This window comes from Eretmochelys imbricata, chromosome 17, assembly GCF_965152235.1.
Source record: "Eretmochelys imbricata isolate rEreImb1 chromosome 17, rEreImb1.hap1, whole genome shotgun sequence".
Taxonomy (NCBI): Eukaryota; Metazoa; Chordata; order Testudines; family Cheloniidae; genus Eretmochelys; species Eretmochelys imbricata.
The window spans coordinates 1,595,315-1,613,813 of NC_135588.1; the positions used below are offsets into that span (position 1 = coordinate 1,595,315).

General features: G+C 55.6%; 1 protein-coding gene across 4 annotated transcripts; it reads left to right on the forward strand.

Annotated features, from left to right (window-relative positions):
• Positions 1–356: 356 nt before the first annotated feature.
• NEK8 (NIMA related kinase 8) lies at positions 357–16,566 on the forward strand. Of its 4 annotated transcripts, none has more exons than XM_077836829.1 (15): positions 357–403; positions 3,103–3,308; positions 4,485–4,717; positions 6,388–6,519; positions 6,730–6,938; positions 7,618–7,697; positions 8,286–8,467; positions 8,715–8,865; positions 9,729–9,805; positions 11,039–11,156; positions 11,504–11,654; positions 11,967–12,130; positions 12,362–12,520; positions 12,784–12,942; positions 15,373–16,566. In XM_077836829.1, exons 1-15 carry the CDS (start codon positions 357–359, stop codon positions 15,399–15,401), a joined length of 2,097 nt encoding a protein of 698 aa, XP_077692955.1. In that variant the 3' UTR covers positions 15,402–16,566. The 4 variants fall into 4 exon arrangements, with proteins under 4 accessions (XP_077692955.1, XP_077692957.1, XP_077692956.1 ...); XM_077836831.1 differs by having other exon boundaries at positions 365–403; positions 3,158–3,308; XM_077836830.1 differs by having other exon boundaries at positions 382–403; positions 3,155–3,308.
• Positions 16,567–18,499: the final 1,933 nt, after the last annotated feature.

Sequence of the window (18,499 nt, forward strand, 5' to 3'; positions counted from 1 at the left end):
TGGTGCTGGGAGCCATGGGGCGCTTTCCTGTGGCGCTGGGGGCCGTGGGGCACCCTCCCTAGGTATTGGGGGCCGTAGGGCACCCTCCTGGGCGCTGGGGGCCGTGGGGGCCCTCCCTGGGTATCTCTAGTAGCCTGGGGCCATTAGCACCCTCGTGGTGCCCCCAGGGCGCCTGGGCTCCCCGCCCCGCTGTTGTGAGCAGCCCTGGCTCCGCTGCTGCCCCCCGCCCCCTGCAGCGACCCCGGGCGAGGGGGCCAGTGCGGGGAACGCGCCGGCGTGTTCCTCCGCGGCCGCCGTAGTGGAGCCCGGAAGTGTCTCCATGGAGACGGGGGGAGCCGGGCCGGGGCTGGGGGGCGATGGAGAAGTACGAGCGGATCCGGGTGGTGGGGAGAGGAGCTTTCGGGTGAGACCCCCCCCCGGGGCCCGGCGCTGCCCCCTCCCGCGAGCCCGGGGCAGCAGCGCTGCCATGTGGCATGTGGGGGCGGGGGCGGGACCCCCCCGGGCTGAGCCGCGGTACGGGGCGAAGCGGCAGCGCCCCCCTCGCGGAGCAGCCAGTCAGGGACCGGGAGACAGGAGGGCGCCCTTGGGGCAGATAGTGGGGCCCGGGGGACGGGCTGGGGGGCAGATAGCGGAGAAGGGGGACAGGCGGGGGGGGGCAGATAGCGGGGCCCGGGGGACAGGCTGGGGGGCAGATAGAGGGGCCCGGGGGACAGGCTGGGGGGGCAGATAGTGGGGCCTGGGGGACGGGCTGGGGGCAGATAGCGGAGAAGGGGGACAGGCTGGGGGGCAGATAGCGGGGCCCGGGGGACGGGCTGGGGGCAGATAGAGAAGGGGGACAGGCTGGGGGCAGATAGCGGAGAAGGGGGACAGGCGGGGGGGGGCAGATAGCGGGGGACGGGCTGGGGGCAGATAGCGGAGAAGGGGGACAGCCTGGGGGGGCAGATAGCGGGGCCTGAGGGACGGGCTGGGGGCAGATAGCGGAGAAGGGGGACAGGCGGGGGGGGCAGATAGCGGGGCCCGGGGGACAGGCTGGGGGGCAGATAGAGGAGAAGGGGGACAGGCTGGGGGCAGATAGCGGGGCCCGGGGGACGGGCTGGGGGCAGATAGAGAAGGGGGACCGGCTGGGGGCAGATAGCGGAGAAGGGGGACAGGCGGGGTGGGCAGATAGCGGGGCCCGGGGGACGGGCTGGGGGCAGATAGAGGAGAAGGGGGACAGGCGGGGTGGGCAGATAGCGGGGCCCGGGGGACGGGCTGGGGGCAGATAGAGGAGAAGGGGGACAGGTGGGGGGGGCAGATAGCGGGGCCCGGGGGACAGGCTGGGGGGCAGATAGAGGAGAACGGGGACAGGCGGGGGGGGCAGATAGCGGGGCCCAGGGGACAGGCTGGGGGGCAGATAGAGGAGAACGGGGACAGGCGGGGGGGGCAGATAGCGGGGCCCGGAGGACGGGCTGGGGGCAGATAGAGGAGAAGGGGGACAGGCGGGGGGGCAGATAGCGGGGCCCGGGGGACAGGCTGGGGGCAGATAGCGGGGCCCGGGGGACAGGCTGGGGGCAGATAGCAGAGAAGGGGGATAGGCCGGGCAGGGGCAGATAGCGGGGCCTGGGGGACAGGCTGGAGGGCAGATAGCGGGGCCCGGGGGACAGGCTGGGGGGGCAGATAGCGGGGCCTTGGGGACGGGCTGGGGGCAGATAGAGGAGAAGGGGGACAGGCGGGGGGGGCAGATAGCGGGGCCCGGGGGACAGGCTGGGGGCAGATAGCGGGGCCCGGGGGACAGGCTGGGGGCAGATAGCGGAGAAGGGGGATAGGCCGGGCGGGGGCAGATAGCGGGGCCTGGGGGACAGGCTGGAGGGCAGATAGCGGGGCCCGGGGGACAGGCTGGGGGGGCAGATAGCGAGGCCTGGGGGACGGGCTGGGGGCAGATAGAGGAGAAGGGGGACAGGCGGGGGGGGCAGATAGCGGGGCCCAGGGGACAGGCTGGGGGGCAGATAGAGGAGAAGGGGGACAGGCGGGGGGGGCAGATAGCGGGGGCCGGGGGACAGGCTGGGGGCAGATAGCGGGGCCCGGGGGACGGGCTGGGGGCAGATAGCGGAGAAGGGGGACAGGCAGGGGGGCAGATAGCGGGGCCCGGGGGACAGGCTGGGGGCAGATTGCGGGGCCCGGGGGACAGGCTGGGGGCAGATAGCAGAGAAGGGGGATAGGCCGGGCGGGGGCAGATAGCGGGGCCTGGGGGACAGGCTGGAGGGCAGATAGCGGGGCCCGGGGGACAGGCTGGGGGGGGCAGATAGCGGGGCCTGGGGGACGGGCTGGGGGCAGATAGAGGAGAAGGGGGACAGGCGGGGGGGGCAGATAGCGGGGCCCGGGGGACAGGCTGGGGGCAGATAGCGGGGCCCGGGGGACAGGCTGGGGGCAGATAGCGGAGAAGGGGGACAGGCAGGGGGGCAGATAGTGGGGCCTGGGGGACAGGCTGGGGGCAGATAGCGGAGCAAGGGGGACAGGCTGAGGGCAGATAACGGAGCACGGGGGATAGGCTGGGGGCAGATAGCAGGTTATGGTATGCTAGGCCTGGTGGGAGGCCTGTGTTTCTCACTGATAAAGCTTCTTGGGCCAGACTTCTAGAGCTGAGCATCTTAGTCCAAAGGAACTGGGATGGGTAACTGGAGCAGGGCTCGCAGTTAGCGTCTTCAGAACATTCTGCATAGCTAACTCAGCGTCACTGCCTTTGGAGAGGTGCGGAATCACTATTATTCCCATTTTACTGCTGAGGAGACTGAGGCAAAGTGCCTAGGCGCACACAGGAGGACAGTGTCAAGGTTGGGGAAGGAGCCCTGGAGTCTTGTGCTCTAAACACGGCACTTATTTCCTCTTGTAGTTTGGGGGAGGAGTGGAAATGGGGACCAGGCCCCCTGAAATGGCTCCTGTGTTGCTTGCGTCTCTTCGTTTTTGGACAGGTGCATTTGGCAAACATCTGGTGCTGTTTTCCACTTCACATCACTCATTTTGCTCTAGGCTTGGTCGCCCCTTTCCTTGTTGAGCTCCCTCCCATCCCATCTCTTGCATGGCTGGTCCTCTAATGCAGACTGTCCGTGCTTTGTGCTATCACAGAATAGTGCACCTGTGTCTGCGCAAGGCTGACCAGAGGCTCGTGATCATTAAGCAGATCCCTGTGGAGCAGATGACGAAGGACGAGCGGCTGGCAGCACAGAACGAGTGCCAGGTGCTGAAGCTCCTGAATCACCCCAACATCACTGAATATTATGAGAACTTCCTGGAAGACAAGGCTCTTATGATTGCTATGGAGTACGCACCAGGTGGGACACTGGCGAGGAGGAGCATGGGCTGGGGACAGAGCTTCTTGGGTTCCTCAGTGTAGCTGGATCTGGGTGAGTGAGCCTCTTTAGGGAGCGCCTGACTTAAATATCAGCAACCCCATGGGTTGGTTTTCAAGGCATCCATAGTGCTCTGTGAAGGTGAGGAGACTCCGATAATGTCTCTGGTACTTGAGACAGGCCTGACCTTTGTTTGGCAAGGCTGTTTCCCTCTGAAGAGGTGCTCACTCCTGTCCTTTGTCACCTCCTATTTCCTTATCTTGAAGCATATTCTATGTGAGGCTATTGTGGACATGGTTTGGAGGTCCACAGGATAACTTAAGCTTGTTGTTCAAAGGGACCTGGCCACATTGAAAATTCTATTATTTGAAAACGTTTTAAAATACATTTGCATTATTAGCACTGCCAGTGCTTATCCCAATGGAAAGGATTTTAAAAATCTCTTTTTCATCTCTGATGTGTGTGTTCCCTTCTGCTCTTCACTGGGGTGTTCTGTCAGTTTCCCTTCTGTTTGTTGTCAGCTTCCCTTTTGGGCTGCAGTGTTGGAGCCGCAGAGCTGCCTGGAGAAGTGTCAATTCAAACAAACACAATTTTAAATCAAGAAAATGCTTACCTTAGGGTTTGTAAAACTGCTTTATACAAAACCTGAATTCTGGCCCCTTAAACAGCGGGTGGGTACAAGGGGAATTTCTCGAGGCAGAACAGGCTTATCTTGTTCTCCCATTGACATTTGCTGCCTCACAGTGCTCTGATATGTATGGCTTTAACATTTCTGTTTCCCACTGAGCCCTGAAGGCAGTGCTGCCATTGACAGTGTGGTGCTAACATTAACCCCTCTGCTGCTGGTTTTGCATCCCATGTGCTGTGCTGCTGTTGTTCTCTTAAAAAGAAAAGGAGTACTTGTGGCACCTTAGAGACTAACCAATTTATATATTTATGCAGTTGATAGATTTCCACTCCATACGGCTAAATGCATTCAGAGAATGCGTGGCATGTTCTGTTGGTACATTGTATGACTTTGGACATGCTTGGCTCGTTCAGCAGCAATTGTGCAGTTAAGATACTGTGACTCAATTCCATTACTTTTGGTTAAGACTATGCCAGCCCTGATAAACTTCCTTTGCTGATGGCCCTTCTGCCCTTTGCCATCCATCCCAGGTGGCACCTTGGCAGAGTTTATTCATAAACGTTGCAACTCCCTGTTGGACGAAGACACCATCCTGCACTTTTTTGTGCAGATCCTACTGGCCCTTCATCATGTTCACACCAAACAGATCCTGCACCGGGACTTAAAGACTCAGAACATTCTGTTGGACAAGCACCGCATGATTGTCAAGATTGGAGACTTTGGCATCTCCAAAATCTTGAGCAGCAAGAGCAAAGCCTACACGGTGCGTATCTGCTGAGCGTTCCCAAATTTCTGAAGTCCAGGAGAAGTTCTTCCCGTCACAGCTGTTCTGTTTCTGTGTCTCCATGTGGGGAGAGTGGGCCTGAGATTAGGTTGCATCAACTATTGTGATTTAGATTTTGACAAGTCCATAAATAATCAGTATTACTGCTAATCTTTCCACTCTGTGGGTGTCTCACTCCAGTTAGCTCACTGATGTTAGAGTAGCAGGGTAGCAGTGAAGACATAGCAACTCAGCTTTTAACACAGGCTGGTAGCTGGAGTTCAACCCCAGGCTGCCCTATGGGCTTTAACTCGAGTTGTTAACACGAGTTAAAAGCTGGGTGGGTGCGTCTTCACTGTTACTTTAACCCTAGGTAAGAACAGATCTTCTTGTGCAGTGCAGACATACCCTTAATCTCCCTTGACAGCCTCTCTTACTGCAGTCATGAAAGTAGTTATGTCAGTTCCTATCTCTCTCGTTACCACGGTGTCTGAATGCCTTCCAGTAGTGCATGAAAACAACTGTCCTCCTTGTCCCCAGGGGAGTATTGTGTGTGGCGTGGATTGGTTCATTTTGGTAGGGCTTTGTTGTTGAAGATTGTTTTTTATTTAAAAATATCCCTGCGGCTGTGTGTTTATGCTGGAGAAGGCTGGTTGGAGGTAGGTGCCTGGCACTTGCAGTGGGGGGGATGGGGCGTGTTGGGATGATCCATAGTTCCTGGGGAGGTTTGTTCCACAGTCTGTTACTGGCCTTGTGGAAGTTCTTCCTCCTGCACAGACCATCTTTGCCCTTGGGGTAAAGAGTCCTGCTGTTCCAGAGGGGTGGAGTTGTTAACCACAGTCCTCATCCTGAAGCTTCAGGCTCCTAGATATGTTGGGCCCAAGCCACTGAGCACCTTGAAGCTAAGGCCTGAGTCCTTGTACTTGACTCTTAGGCTACAGGAAGCCAGCGTAGAGGGTGGTGGACAGGCCTGCTGGGCTCGTGATGGCCCGTGGTGCTGAGGAGACTCACTGTGGCATCCGGTGGCTGGAGTTTCCTAAGGCCTATTGCCTTTGTGCCCAGGTGCATTGCATTGCTGTAGTCCAGATGGGATGTGACAGAGTCTTGGATAACCAAGGTTAGGTCACAGTCCACCAGGCTGGGATGGAGTCTCCTAGCCAACCAGAGATGGTAAAAAGTGCGGCTGTGTGAGAAGTTAGCATCAGAGAGCCTCTTCTGAGACCGGGCTGATATGACACATGTGCTTGGGGGCTGACTTTTTCAGTTACTGAATCTTGCTGGTTGGGTGGATGTCCTGTCTTTTCTTTTTCATCTTTTCGCTGCGTGATACCTTGGTATCTGTCCCCATCTAACCTGATCTGGTTGGCATCACTAAGCGATCTGAGCCCCGCAGTTGGCTAGAAGTCCACATTGGAGCTAAGTGCTGAATGGGAGAGGGAGCCATGCTCTAGTAGCGTCAGAAACAGTAAATCCTCTAGCAATTTTATCCTGGGAAGATCATTGGCCAGTAATCAATAGCAGGGAAACTAATGCTCCTCCCAGTTCGCCTAGAATTCTGGCTTCGTTGTGTTGTAGTCAAGTCATTTTTGTAACTGGTGTTGATCTTTACCTCTCCTTGCCGTGGTTCTGGACTGAGAGTGCCATCATGCATCTGTGCCTCTTTCTCTCAGGTTGTGGGGACTCCGTGTTACATCTCCCCAGAGCTGTGCGAAGGGAAACCCTACAACCAGAAGAGCGATATCTGGGCGCTGGGCTGTGTGCTCTACGAGCTTGCCAGTCTCAAGAGAGCCTTTGAAGCTGCAGTAAGGCTGGGGTCTGGGGTTTTCTTAAAGCTGAGATGTGAATTCCAGAAATATGTCCGCGTTGGGCTGTGCCTGTTGCATTCCCACAGAGCCTGCAGCTCTGGGGAGGGCAGCACCTTGCATTGCTCCTGATGTTTCCTGTCTCTCTGCCCATGCAGCAGCCAGGGTTCTGCTAACCATGTGTGTCTATGTTCCTTCCATACTCTCCAGAATCTGCCCGCCTTGGTGCTAAAGATCATGAGTGGGACGTTTGCTCCCATCTCAGACCGATACAGCCCAGACCTGCGCCAACTCATCCTGAGCATGCTCAACCTGGACCCTTCCAAGCGGCCCCAGCTGAACGAGATCATGGCCCAGGCCATCTGCATCAGGCCACTTCTGAACCTTTACACTGATGTGGGCAGTGTCAAAATGAGAAGGCAAGTTGTGCTGCTGCGATCATCTCTCTGGGGCCTACCAATGGGAGGGGATGGGGATGGAGAGGCTCCAGCTCCCAGGAGGTCTCTGAGAGAGTCAGTTCTTTACTTGGTTGGAGCTGGGAAGGGACGCTGACCAGCTAGAGATCTCAGCTGTGCTTTGGTATGTGCATACAGGCTAACAGGACCCGGGCTCATGCTCGGCAGCCTGGGGGCTCAGGAGATGGTGAATTGCTGAGGGGCTGTCACGGGGAGGACAGGTTCACCTCCGGTCTCAGGATCTTGCTGACAGGTGTTGCACTTGCTCGCTCACTCTTTGTTGTGGTGGGTGTGGTGCTTTGGGATCCCTGGAGTTGAGAAGACCCATACTGCTGTGGTCAGCAAATACAAATGTGTACACACTGACTGAGTTCTTGCCCCTGCCCTTGGTGTCACCCTTACCCTGGGGCCAGCATGACCTCACACAGGACATGGTGCTGTCAGAGAGCCAGCTGGCCGATCTTAAAGAACTGTCCCCAGGAAACTGAACTGTGTCTCCTGTCCTGAGTCTGCCTGCACCAGGCCATGCTCAGCAGTTCACTCTGCCCTAATGAAAAGCTTCCCTCTCCTCTCTGAGCCCAGTGCTGATGCTGGCCCAGCTGTTTGAGTGAACAGTCAGAAGTTGTGCATTTCGCTTTGACAGGCCTGAGAAGCCATTAGCTACAGTGCCACCAGTGACCCACAGCAGAGCGGGAGGAAGAGTGACCAGTGCCAGACCCAGGGGTAAGGCCAGGCACAGTGTATTCAGCAGAACTTCATTTCAAAGGCGAATCCTTTGTATTGACCAGCAGTGGCATCCTCTGCCAGATGAAACTCAGGCACTTCACACCCTAAATCCCCTTCCTCGGAGAACCTGTACTCCAGCCCCAGGCTGATGGGACTCAGGAGCTAGCCAGTGCTGCTTCCGAGGCTTTCCTGCCCTTGTCGTCTGGAGCCTGAGTTCCCCTGTGCTGCAGCGCACCCAGGCTGGGAATTGAGGGTCCCTGGGTGATGAATAGCTAGAGCTGTAGCAGCCCATCTACCCTCTGCAAATTCTAGAGTAGAACACTAGTTTCCCCCTCCTCCTGCTGGCATCGCCCTGGAGAGCTGCTGTGAACAGCCTTCCCTGGAGCCCCTAGTGAGCCTCAGACAGAGGTTCCAGGCCCTGTTCTTGCGAGCTGATTTAGCCCCTCTGTCTAACTGGGTGTTGTCCTCCACTGTGGCTGGGCATCTGGATAGTATGGCTAGAGCCACTTCCTTTCCCATTATAGCTTGCCAGGGAGGGCTGGGGGGTGGCAAGCTGGGGTGATGGTATTTCGTTTGGCCTCTTAGGTGTTCGACTTGGTTCAGCCAGGACTGGAATCCCACCTCCCCTGTCTTCCATCTACACCTGGGGCAGCGGGATCACCACCCCGCTCCGCCTGCCCATGCTCAACACAGAAGTGGTGCAGGTTTCTGCAGGGAGAACCCAGAAGGCCGGCGTCACTAAATCAGGGAGGCTCATCATGTGGGAGGTGAGCAATGGCAAGCAGGCAGCAGCCAAGGGCAATAAGCCACTGTCAGCAAAGGAGGCGTATAGCCTGCTTCCAGACATGCCATGGCCTGACATCCCCCCAGTCAGCAGGCAAATCCCTGGCTGCTCCTGGTGACCACTGAGGCTGCAGGAGGTCGGAGTGGGCTTATTGCTCCAACTTGTTCTTTTCACCCAAGCCCAGCTGCAAGCAAAGTACATTTCAAAACCTTTTGGCTTCTCTTTGCTAGGCTTCCCCAATGGGTGCTGCTGGAGGCCCTTCTCTCCCAGGGGCCACAGAGCAGCTCCAGCCTCAGTTTGTGTCCCGCTTCCTGGAAGGCCAGTCCGGAGTGACTATCAAACATGTGTCCTGTGGTGACCTCTTCACAACCTGCCTGACAGGTATGGCCATGAGCAGTGCTGTCTCCCTGCACGTTTTGGGGGTTCCCAAAGCAGCCAACCCCATCTTGGGATGGTGCAGCTGCTGTGTTGCTGATGGGGCATGCCCAGCAGGACTCTAGTCCCAAAGTCCGTATGGCAGAGAGCCCTTCCCACCCGGAATGAGAAACCAATTTCAATGAGTCTTTGTGAGCCTCCTGCAGGGCCGGGTGTCCTCAGCAGCACCTGGGGAGCCAGGATCTGAAAACGCTTTTAAAGCATCCTCCAAGCTGCTTTTGGTCTGAGCTTCCTGGCTGAGTGACATCAACCTGGAATGTGCACTGTTTGCACAGTGAGGTTCTTCTGATGGCCCGTGGGGAGCCGAGTGTGTTTGCAGTTCTGCTGGGGATCAGGGGAATAAGTGACAGATTTGCAACTGGCAAACTTCAAATGTGTATGTTTGTCCTATCTCTGACCATGCTTCCTGCTGCCCCTGGGCTGGGTGACCGGTAAATGAAGGACTCTGTGTGTTTAACACCTCTCCAGACTGTTGAATTAGAAGCTCCTGCGTACACAGCTGGAATAATGTTATCTCAGTGCTTTGCCCATCATCCCCTGTTTGTGTTAGTTCTTGTTGGGTGACTTGTCCCAGCACGTTTATGGCTGCTTCTCTCAAGACTCCTGAGCCCCATCTAAAACTAGCCCTCTGTACATATCCCCCTAGCAGCTAGCCCAAGGCATCAGTGTGGGATTGGCAGTGTCTGCCAGCTGGTGAGGGCTCCCAAGGGACACTGGTACTGCTTGGATGCTGTGGTCTGTCCCCAGGGCTGTGTAGATGCACAGTGTATTGTGGGTGGCTGTAATATGGCTTTATTTTGCTTTTCCAGACAGGGGGATAATCATGACTTTTGGCAGTGGCAGTAATGGTTGTTTGGGGCATGGAAACTTCACTGATGTAACACAGGTTTGTAGTGTGAGGAACTGGGGACACCGATAAATACTGACTGTGTCATGTGGCACAGCTTCTCCCTGGCCCCCAGCGGACTTGCAGCAGTCCTGCTGTGTGCATCCAAATGACGCTGACGGGCTCTGGAACCGGATCCTTTCCCTTCCCTCCCCCCAGCTCTGTTCATCCTGCTTCTCTCTCCCCACTTGCACAAAGATGTCTTTGAATGTGGGGTTACAACATGCCGAGGGAAGTCGAGAGCTGCCTTGTGGTTGCTGTTGGCTGGGACCCAGACTCTGCCGCTGCCTGCAATCACACACCTGGTTGTTTCAGTCTCAGCCCTACAGCTGCTGCGGTTCACTGGGAAACTTGTTTTTCAAAAGAGCCAGTGTTCAAAGGAGAGCCACGCGTCCCTGATTGGGACAAAGTGCTGGAGCTGGAAAGGAGCTCTCCTCTCCCTCTCTGGGCTGTTTCCCAGCCCACCCTGGCTGGCTGGTGGCGATAACATGTGAAATCCAGCCAGGGATGAGGGTTTGGGCCGGTTTGTCTCTGTGCTCCCTTGCAGGGCTTCGGTGGGTGTTACCCTCTGGCTTCTGCTTGAGAGCTGTGTACACCTCCCATTTGCCGCTGTGGAGGAGCGTAGATTGGTGGCTGCAACCATATTTAAGCAAATGGTGCTTTTACCTGAGGAGGTTGAGGCCCATGGGAGGGATGTGTCAGATCTGACTCTTATCACAGCACGGAAAAAACAAAGTGAGGAGATAAATGGGGAATCTGCCTCACGGGAGAGTTAGCTAGTAGTTTCCGTGCAGTGCCCTGGGTGTGGATCTTTCAGGTGAGACATTATAACCAAGTTTTACCTGCTTTGCATGGGCTTTTGTCACAAGGGTAGAGATTTGCCCTGCTGCCTTTGGCATAATGTTTCTCCTCCCCAAACTGTTGTGCTAGTTGGTTGTCTGGCAGCTGTTGTTTACCCCAGAGGTGGCTGCATTTTCCTTTGTGCTGTATATACACATAGTTTGTAAAGCACCTTTAAGATCCCTTGGGACAAAAGGTACTATGGAAATGTAAATATTGTTCATATAGTGTAAAACCTGGAATAGGAACTAGAAAATCCATGGAGCTCTGCTACCTTGCCTTGCCGTTCTACAGTGCCCGCTGGGTAGGCAGATCTGCTGTAGTAAGGAGTCAGTCAGTGAGCTGATGGGGGGAGAGGGCGGAGCTAACTAAAGCTGTTCTTTTCTCTACCAGCCTAAGATCGTGGAGGCACTGCTGGGCTACGAGATTGTGCAGGTGGCATGTGGCGCGTCTCATGTGCTGGCCATTTCCAATGAACGGGAAGTGTTTGCCTGGGGCAGAGGGGACAATGGTAAGGGGATTTTAGCTGCCACTGCTTAGCATGATCAAGGGGCATTTTTCCTCCCCTTTTACTTCCCCAATCCCTACTGATGTCCCTTTGTGTACTTCCTGGAAGGTAACTGTTGTGTGAGACCGACTGTGGCTGGAGCAGCTGGCAGTTCCCCACAGCCAGGGCACCTGCGCCCTACACACAGTGCTCCCTGCCGGGTGTGTCTGCAGCGAAGGCGCCTGCCCCCTTGCACACAGTGGCCCACATCCAGGCCCTGCAGTTACCACTCTAGATATTGTTACTCAGGGAAATGCCTTTGGTTTGTATTTTGATACGAAAAGTCTCTCTAAACGATTTCTTTTGCCCAGGTCGGCTGGGGCTGGGAACTCTGGACTCCGCTAATTCTCCCCAGCAGGTAGCTGTTCCTCCTGAACACGAGGCTCAGAAAGTCCTTTGTGGTATTGACTCCTCCATGGTCCTGACGGTGAAGAACCGGATTCTTGCTTGTGGGAGCAACAGGTAAGAAAAGAGGGATGTTTCCCTGCCTTCTGGACCAGAGGTGTCACCATAGCAGATCAGTCCAGGGCCCCTCTAATCCAGTGTCCTGTCTCCAGCAGCGCGAGAAGCTCAGTAATGGGTATCTCTTTGGAGCTGCCGACAGCTCTGGTGTAGAGCAAGAATGTGCCCTATATCACAGTAACGATACATTTCTCAGCATCCCTTGGCTTCCGTGCAGCTAGCCCGGGAAGGCTTTGGCCCAAGGCATTCTGAAGAAGTTCCATCTATAATACATGATGTTTGCTCAGCCCCGGGACTGCTCTCCTCATGCAGGTTTAACAAGCTGGGCCTGGATAAGATTGCGGAGGAGGAGGAGCCGTCCCTGGGGGATCGGGTGGAAGAGGCTCCCACATTCACATGTGTCCAGTCAGGGCCTTTAAATCAAGAGCCGGTGGTGTGTGCAGATATCGGAACAGCCCATTCGGCTGCAGTCACAGGTGAGGAGGTGGCCCTTGGAAACCTGTGCTGGGAGGGGCAATGTGGGGAGGACCTTCCCCCCCCACCCCCCGTGGTTTGGGTTCCAGACAGCGAGTCGGCCTGGGAATGTTTGGGATGTGGGGGCAGTGTGCTCTGCACTGGTGGAATACCAGCCTCTTACCGTGACATCTCGCTGCTTTCTGACCAGCCGAGTGTTGGCTGACTTCTCAGTTCTGTCTTCCCATTGACAGCTTCTGGCCAGTGTTACACCTTTGGCAGCAACCAGCACGGGCAGCTTGGCAGCAGCACCTGCCGTACCGGCCGTGTGCCCTACCTGGTGGTGGGACTCCAAGGGATAAAGGTCACCATGGTGGCTTGTGGCGATGCCTTCACTGTGGCCATTGGAGCAGGTGAGATTGAAGCCCTGGTGTCCTGTCTTGCAGCAGTTCCTGGCTTTCTTGAGCTGTTAGCCAAGGAGTCAGTGCTGCTGGTGAGTGCTCCAGACTGCAGACTGCAGCCCCACCCTGCTTCCTATGGCCGCTCTGAGAGGAGCAAGGGGGGCAGGCTTGTTCCGCTCGGCAGGGCACTCTGCTCTGCAGCTTGAGACTGGAGGGTCAGCAAAGCTCATGTCAGTCTGGGAGAAACCATCTGCAGCCAAGTGTCTCCTTTCCAGAGGGAGAGGTGTACACATGGGGGAAAGGAGCCCGCGGGCGCCTGGGAAGGAAGGATGAGGAGACCAGGACCCCCAGGCCTGTGCAGCTGGAGGAGACCCACCCCTACCTGGTGACCTCTGTCGCCTGCTGCCATGGGAACACACTGCTGGCAGTAAAACGTGAGTAGAGGGTTCTTCGCCACAGCTGTTCTTGCTGCAAGCTCAGGGGACCTAAACTGAAGCCCTGCCTGGCGCCCTAGAGGGGTCATGCCCGGCAGCACTGAGGGGGCAGAGTGTGTTTAGCCAGCTGTCAGCCCCTGCTGCCCTCTGCTCTCTGCAGCTCTCCTTGCTAATTACACTGTGTGATTTGGGGGACACTAATGCTCTATTGCTCATTCCATGCCTGCTGGGCCACAGACCTTTGGGGTGCTCCTGCCTGCCTTGGCATTGCTTTGACTTGCCTCTGGACTAAGCCCCTCCAGATTTTGCCACTCTGGGATTTCCTTTGGGGGAAGAGGGGTGCTGCTGTGTCTGTTGCTACCCAGGTCCCTTTCTAGCTGGGGTGTTCCATTGCTCTTCCTTAGGCCAAATGCTAATAACCAGGGAATCCAACACATTTTCAATCTGGACTTACTCCTCCACAGTGAACCCTGGCCCTGCAGAGCACAGGGACAGCCTCCACTGCAATGGGTCCCTGCTCAGCCCTGTCAATCCGGACATCCTGTACCAAGCGTTTACAGTGTCTGCTTTGGGGAGACCTGTCCCTGAGCCGGGAGTGCATACACCCTCTGGAGTCACTTAACACTGCTCCATGGGTCAGCTCCTGGGCGGTGCAAAGCCCACTCCCCCCCCGGTTGGAGCACTCTGCAGCTCTTCCCAGTGCCTACCGGGCCAAAGGCCCCCCATTCGTTACCAGCTGGCTGGTTTCTGGAATCTATGGTGACTTCGTATTCCACTGAAATCAGAGCAGCCCCAGGCAAAGCACAGAATCCATCTCTCATTGTGTGCTACACCCCTTAGCCACTGTAGTGATACTGAGCCAACCCAGCAAAGCAAAGAGCAGCGGGGGAAGGAGGAGTCCTTTGGATTCCTAATGCCCTCCTGCTACGGCTGGTCAGGGGAAGCCTGCAGGGAGCTGCCGTGCTGCTGGCCATGTTTATGGAGCCAAAGCATTTCCCAAACCAGCGACTTTCAGAGCAATTGAAGTTGCCTAAATAGAAACTGAGATTTGAGGCATCATTTTGGCTCCTGGATCTTCTCTGTGGTTTGATAAAAATAGCAACAGCGTGTGGCTTCTCTTCCCTCAGTCTGAAGGCAGCATCATTACATGGTTCAAATAAACCTACAGTTGGACCTGCCCTTCCTGTGCCAGGATACACGAAGAGAGCCTAGGTCAGCACATTGGAGGGTCTGCTCGTACCTCTGCAGTGTGGACTATGGCTTTTCCCTTTCCCTGTCCCCTGCTAGCTGGCTAATTGTCCCCAGCGGGGAGGAGCTCCTTCCCAGGGACATGGCTTTTAGTTCCGTCACGCTCCACTGGGCACCTTGATTAAGCTACAGAAAACTTTCTTGTATCTGTATCGATCCAGCCTAGGTCCTTATCTGCCCTGCCCCACCCCCCCCCCAGTTACATCTGAGCGCTTCACAGTCTTTCATTGATTTAGTGTTGAACCCAAATGCATAACATTCAGGATTGTGAATTGAGCCACCAAAATGTCACATGCAGACAGTGCCCTGCCCTGCTCCATGGGTACCAGAGTGCAGATACCATGGAAAGCCTGCAGAATGGGTTGGTTCGAACTTTGGGCTTTCACCCAACTGTTGGGTTGGAAAGCTTTTCCCAGAAGAGAGAACCTGTCTGAACCTTCTGCTTGTGGTATAGCCCTAGTCCCCTGACACAGGGCCGTATGAAAGGCCCATCACTAAAAAGCACCTTTGTGCTAAGGACCCAGTGGTTCCTTAGTGCCCCAACTTGTAATTCTCTCTTGGTCACCATTCAGTGCAATTTCTTTCCAGCATTTGGCGTCTGCTCCTTGGCTGCAACTGCCTGGGACTAGACCAGTATCTGCGACCCGCTTTACTGTGAGCTCTGTACTGCAACCTGCTACTAACTCTCGTCAGACCTCAGCAGTGCAAACCTCCATGCCGAAGCAACCCCAGTCAGGAAGGGACCACTAATGAATGAACAATGAGAAGTGGGAGCCTGTCCAGCAGCACAGAACTCCTTTGGAGAGAGTCTCTCTTTGCCTTCGGGGCTAACTCAGTGGGGGGAGCAAGGGGGGCACAGACCTCAAGGAGTCACTGTTTCTTTACCCCCCAGAAGACCCTTTAGAATCAACATGAAGACAAAGGGCCTCTCTGTTAATCCTTTAGCACCAGTGCACATGGCTGTTCCGATGCCAGTCCCACGCCCTCTGCTCTGTGTACTAATGAGGGCCTCACAATGGCTTCCCGGGGCAGCAAGAAAGTTGGGCTACTGAACCACAAAGCCTGTCAGCCTGATTATTGGCTTGGTAGCCACAGGATGCTGCTGATTTTAGCCTCCTGGTGGAGTGCTCTATCGGATACTTTGCCTGTTTTTATCCCTGGTTTCTGCCCTTTGTGTTTCAGCTGCAGGGGAGGAGTCGGGCCCGCAGTGAGGAATGGGCTGAGAGGAGCGAACTGCACCACCTCCATATGGACATAGCCAGCTTCCTTCTGATCTATATCCTCTCCTGCCTGCCTCAGTGTTACTCGGGCCTGGAGGACGGGGCTCTGTAGTGCAGGGGCAACACCATGGGCTGCACTGGTGCTTGCCAGGAGCCTGAGAACACCTAATCTATAGAGAATGGAATGCACAGAACTGATGCCCTTATCGTTAATATAGAGATGTCAAACCCCTCAGATCAACAGGTGCCACTGCATGCTGGAACTTGAAGCCTCCCTTGGCCGCTGCCCCGTGGAGCAGCATCTGCTGGGACAGGCCACATCTCTCCATCCAGGATGAAGGGTGATCATGACCTGACTTGTATGCAGCGGGCCCCATTCAAGCGATTTTGCCACCAGCAAGAAGCGCCTCAGTTCATTTTCACAGATCCATGAAAACTGAATCTGGTTACAAAGCGTGGGCTGGCAGCTTTGTGTTGGAGAGAGCTGTCAGTGTTTGCAGTCTGTTGTTACAGCCCCAGGCACTGTGATGGGTGACTAAGTGCAAACTCTTTTACTTAAAGTCTATTTATTCCTGAAGAATGTTTGGCCCAGTTGTTGACCAAGTTCATTGCATTTTCAAGCTACCAAAGTTCTGGGGCCGTGACCCACTTGGCCCTTCACAAGCTGCCAGAACCAGCGAGAACAGTGATCTTGTGTGTAGGCGGCTTGGCCCTGGACTGTTCTTCCCAAGTGCCTGCCTTTAACTCTCCAATCACAGCTTGACTTGGGTCCTTCAACCCTTAGTTCTGTATGCCCCGGCTAAGGTTTGTTCTCAGGTCTCCTAAAGCCTGCTAGTGACCAGTTCACTGTCCAACAGCCTAGACCTCTGCTACTGAAAATCACCAGTATCACAGCAAGCAGCTGTGAGTAACTGGAGGTCTAGTCCCAGTCTGACCATGAGGAAGGAGGAGGACCTCCCCGGGGTTCTTCCTACCAGAGACTGGAGTTATCTTTCTATGTAACCAGAAGGATCGTTCACTTTTCTACTGAAACCCGACTCTGGGCCATTTGCTGAAGAGCTTGTCTCTGATCTATCTTAGCAGCTCTCCTTTTCACATCTACTATGATACACTTGCCAGTCAGTTGTTGTGTATAAAGGCCATGCTTTCACTCGCTGGTAGGTTCACTGGCTTAGTTATTTTATTGTGGGTCTTTGTTTGATTTGAGGCGAAACTTGGCAGTGGCTGACGGGCTCCAGTGCCGTCTGGCTGCTATGTCTGGAGATGAAAGATCATTTCTTGTATCACGGCTCCTGTCCCCGCTGGGTGCTGGGGCTCTGGAGAGGAGCAGGGTCCCCTGTAGCACTGGAAGTTGCATGGTAACCTGACTGGGGACATTCCTCTCCCTTTCCCTGGTGGCTGTCTTCTGCACAGCTGGGAAGAATCAGCACTCTGTTACCACCAGAAAGTCCTGTTTGTTGTTCAAAGGTGTCTGTTTTCTTGGCATTTGCCTTGTGCCATCCGCCTCTGCTGGCGTTGGAAGCTCTATTCACGCTAAGGGGCTGTAGATCAGATCACTGCACATGCTCATTGGATCTCTCTTGCCCTTAAAATGGTATGGCTCACTAGGGGAGGTAGAATCCGGGGCTTGCTGGGGGGAATGGCCATCTTGATCGGTTCCAAGCCAGTGCTGAGTGATGAAGGCAGTGCTGCGTACCTGGCTGTGCCGGGTGAGCCTGTCTCATGACCCTTTGCTTTGGATGGGCTGCGCTTCCTCTCCCTTCTGTAGGTCACGGTGAGGCTCCCAGGAGCCTTTGTTTAGGTGGAGGTGTTTTCTGACCCCAGTCAGATCCAGGATTGTGAGTCAGGGCAACCCTTAACCAAGGCGATTGCAGCTTGTTGGGCTAAGAGAACCACTGCAGGCTTCCTGGGCGAATGGTTTCAGGAAAGACCTCTTGTTGTAGGGCAGCCCCAGCTCCTACAGGAATAGCATCCTCCTGCCAATGTCTCTACTGCCCCGGCTCTGTTCTGTAGAGCCCAGGGAGAGGGCTGCCAGAGGAGCCGAGTTGCAGCTCCCACTGACCTGACCTGGAGCTGTGGGTGCTCAGCACCTCTGACTGTTAGCCCCCAAGTCCACTCTGATTCCAGGGGGGCACTTCCAACGTGGAAGCGCAGGTGAGAGATTCCCTCCGAAGAGCCTGGCCAGTCTGCTTTCCAACCCAGAGCTGAGGGAAAATGGAGCCTTCCTGGAGGGAGATGCTATTCTTGCCTCTGGAGAGACTTGCCAGAGGGTCAGAACTGGCCAGGAATGGCCACTGGACAGGAGGGTTGTGACTCCATAACCTAGGCAGGGCAGCTCCCTGATGAACCATGTCTGCCTCTGACAGCACAAGGTCTCTGTCCTGCACTTTGGCAGCACTTGTACAGCCTCTCCTGCCAATAAAGTATGGAGTTGAGTAGAAATCCACCATAAACCAGTCCCTTGGAAAGTCCGACACCAGCCACCTGGTTTCCTATGTCCCCTTGGAGCAAAACAACTCCTCCCAAAGGTGAAGTACCTGCCAATCCTCCCCAAGGCAAAATACCCGCCGAGGTGAAACCTGCTGGCACCAGCTCCACTTCCGGAACCTCTTCTGGGGCTTTTACTGCATGAGAGATGTTGTTTTATAGCCTACTGAAGGGCCATTTCTCAGCAGAGCCCATGGGGGATGGCGGCATTAGGGACTGTAATAAGGTGAGGAGCCAGCTCATTAACAATGTGTTCCCAGAGGGGAAGACCCCAGTAATCTCCCTTGTAGGGTGACCATATTTTCCCAAAGGGAAAGCGGGACACTGCACAGGACCAGCCCAAGGCCCCCTCTCCCCACTGTGCGTGGGGTTGATCTGGCCCGAGCCACTTTCTTGAGCCCTCCCTCCCATGTGGGGCTGGCATTGGTGCTCTCCTGCCCCACTTTGTCCAGTTTGCTTTTGCCAACTGATCATCAGGCAGCAAGAGCAAACAGGACAAACGCCCTGTTTTGTCAAAAAAGTCGGGACGACCAGGACAAGGCTTAAAAAAGGGACTGTCCTGGCCAAATTGGGACGTATGGACACCGTACCCCGTTGATTCT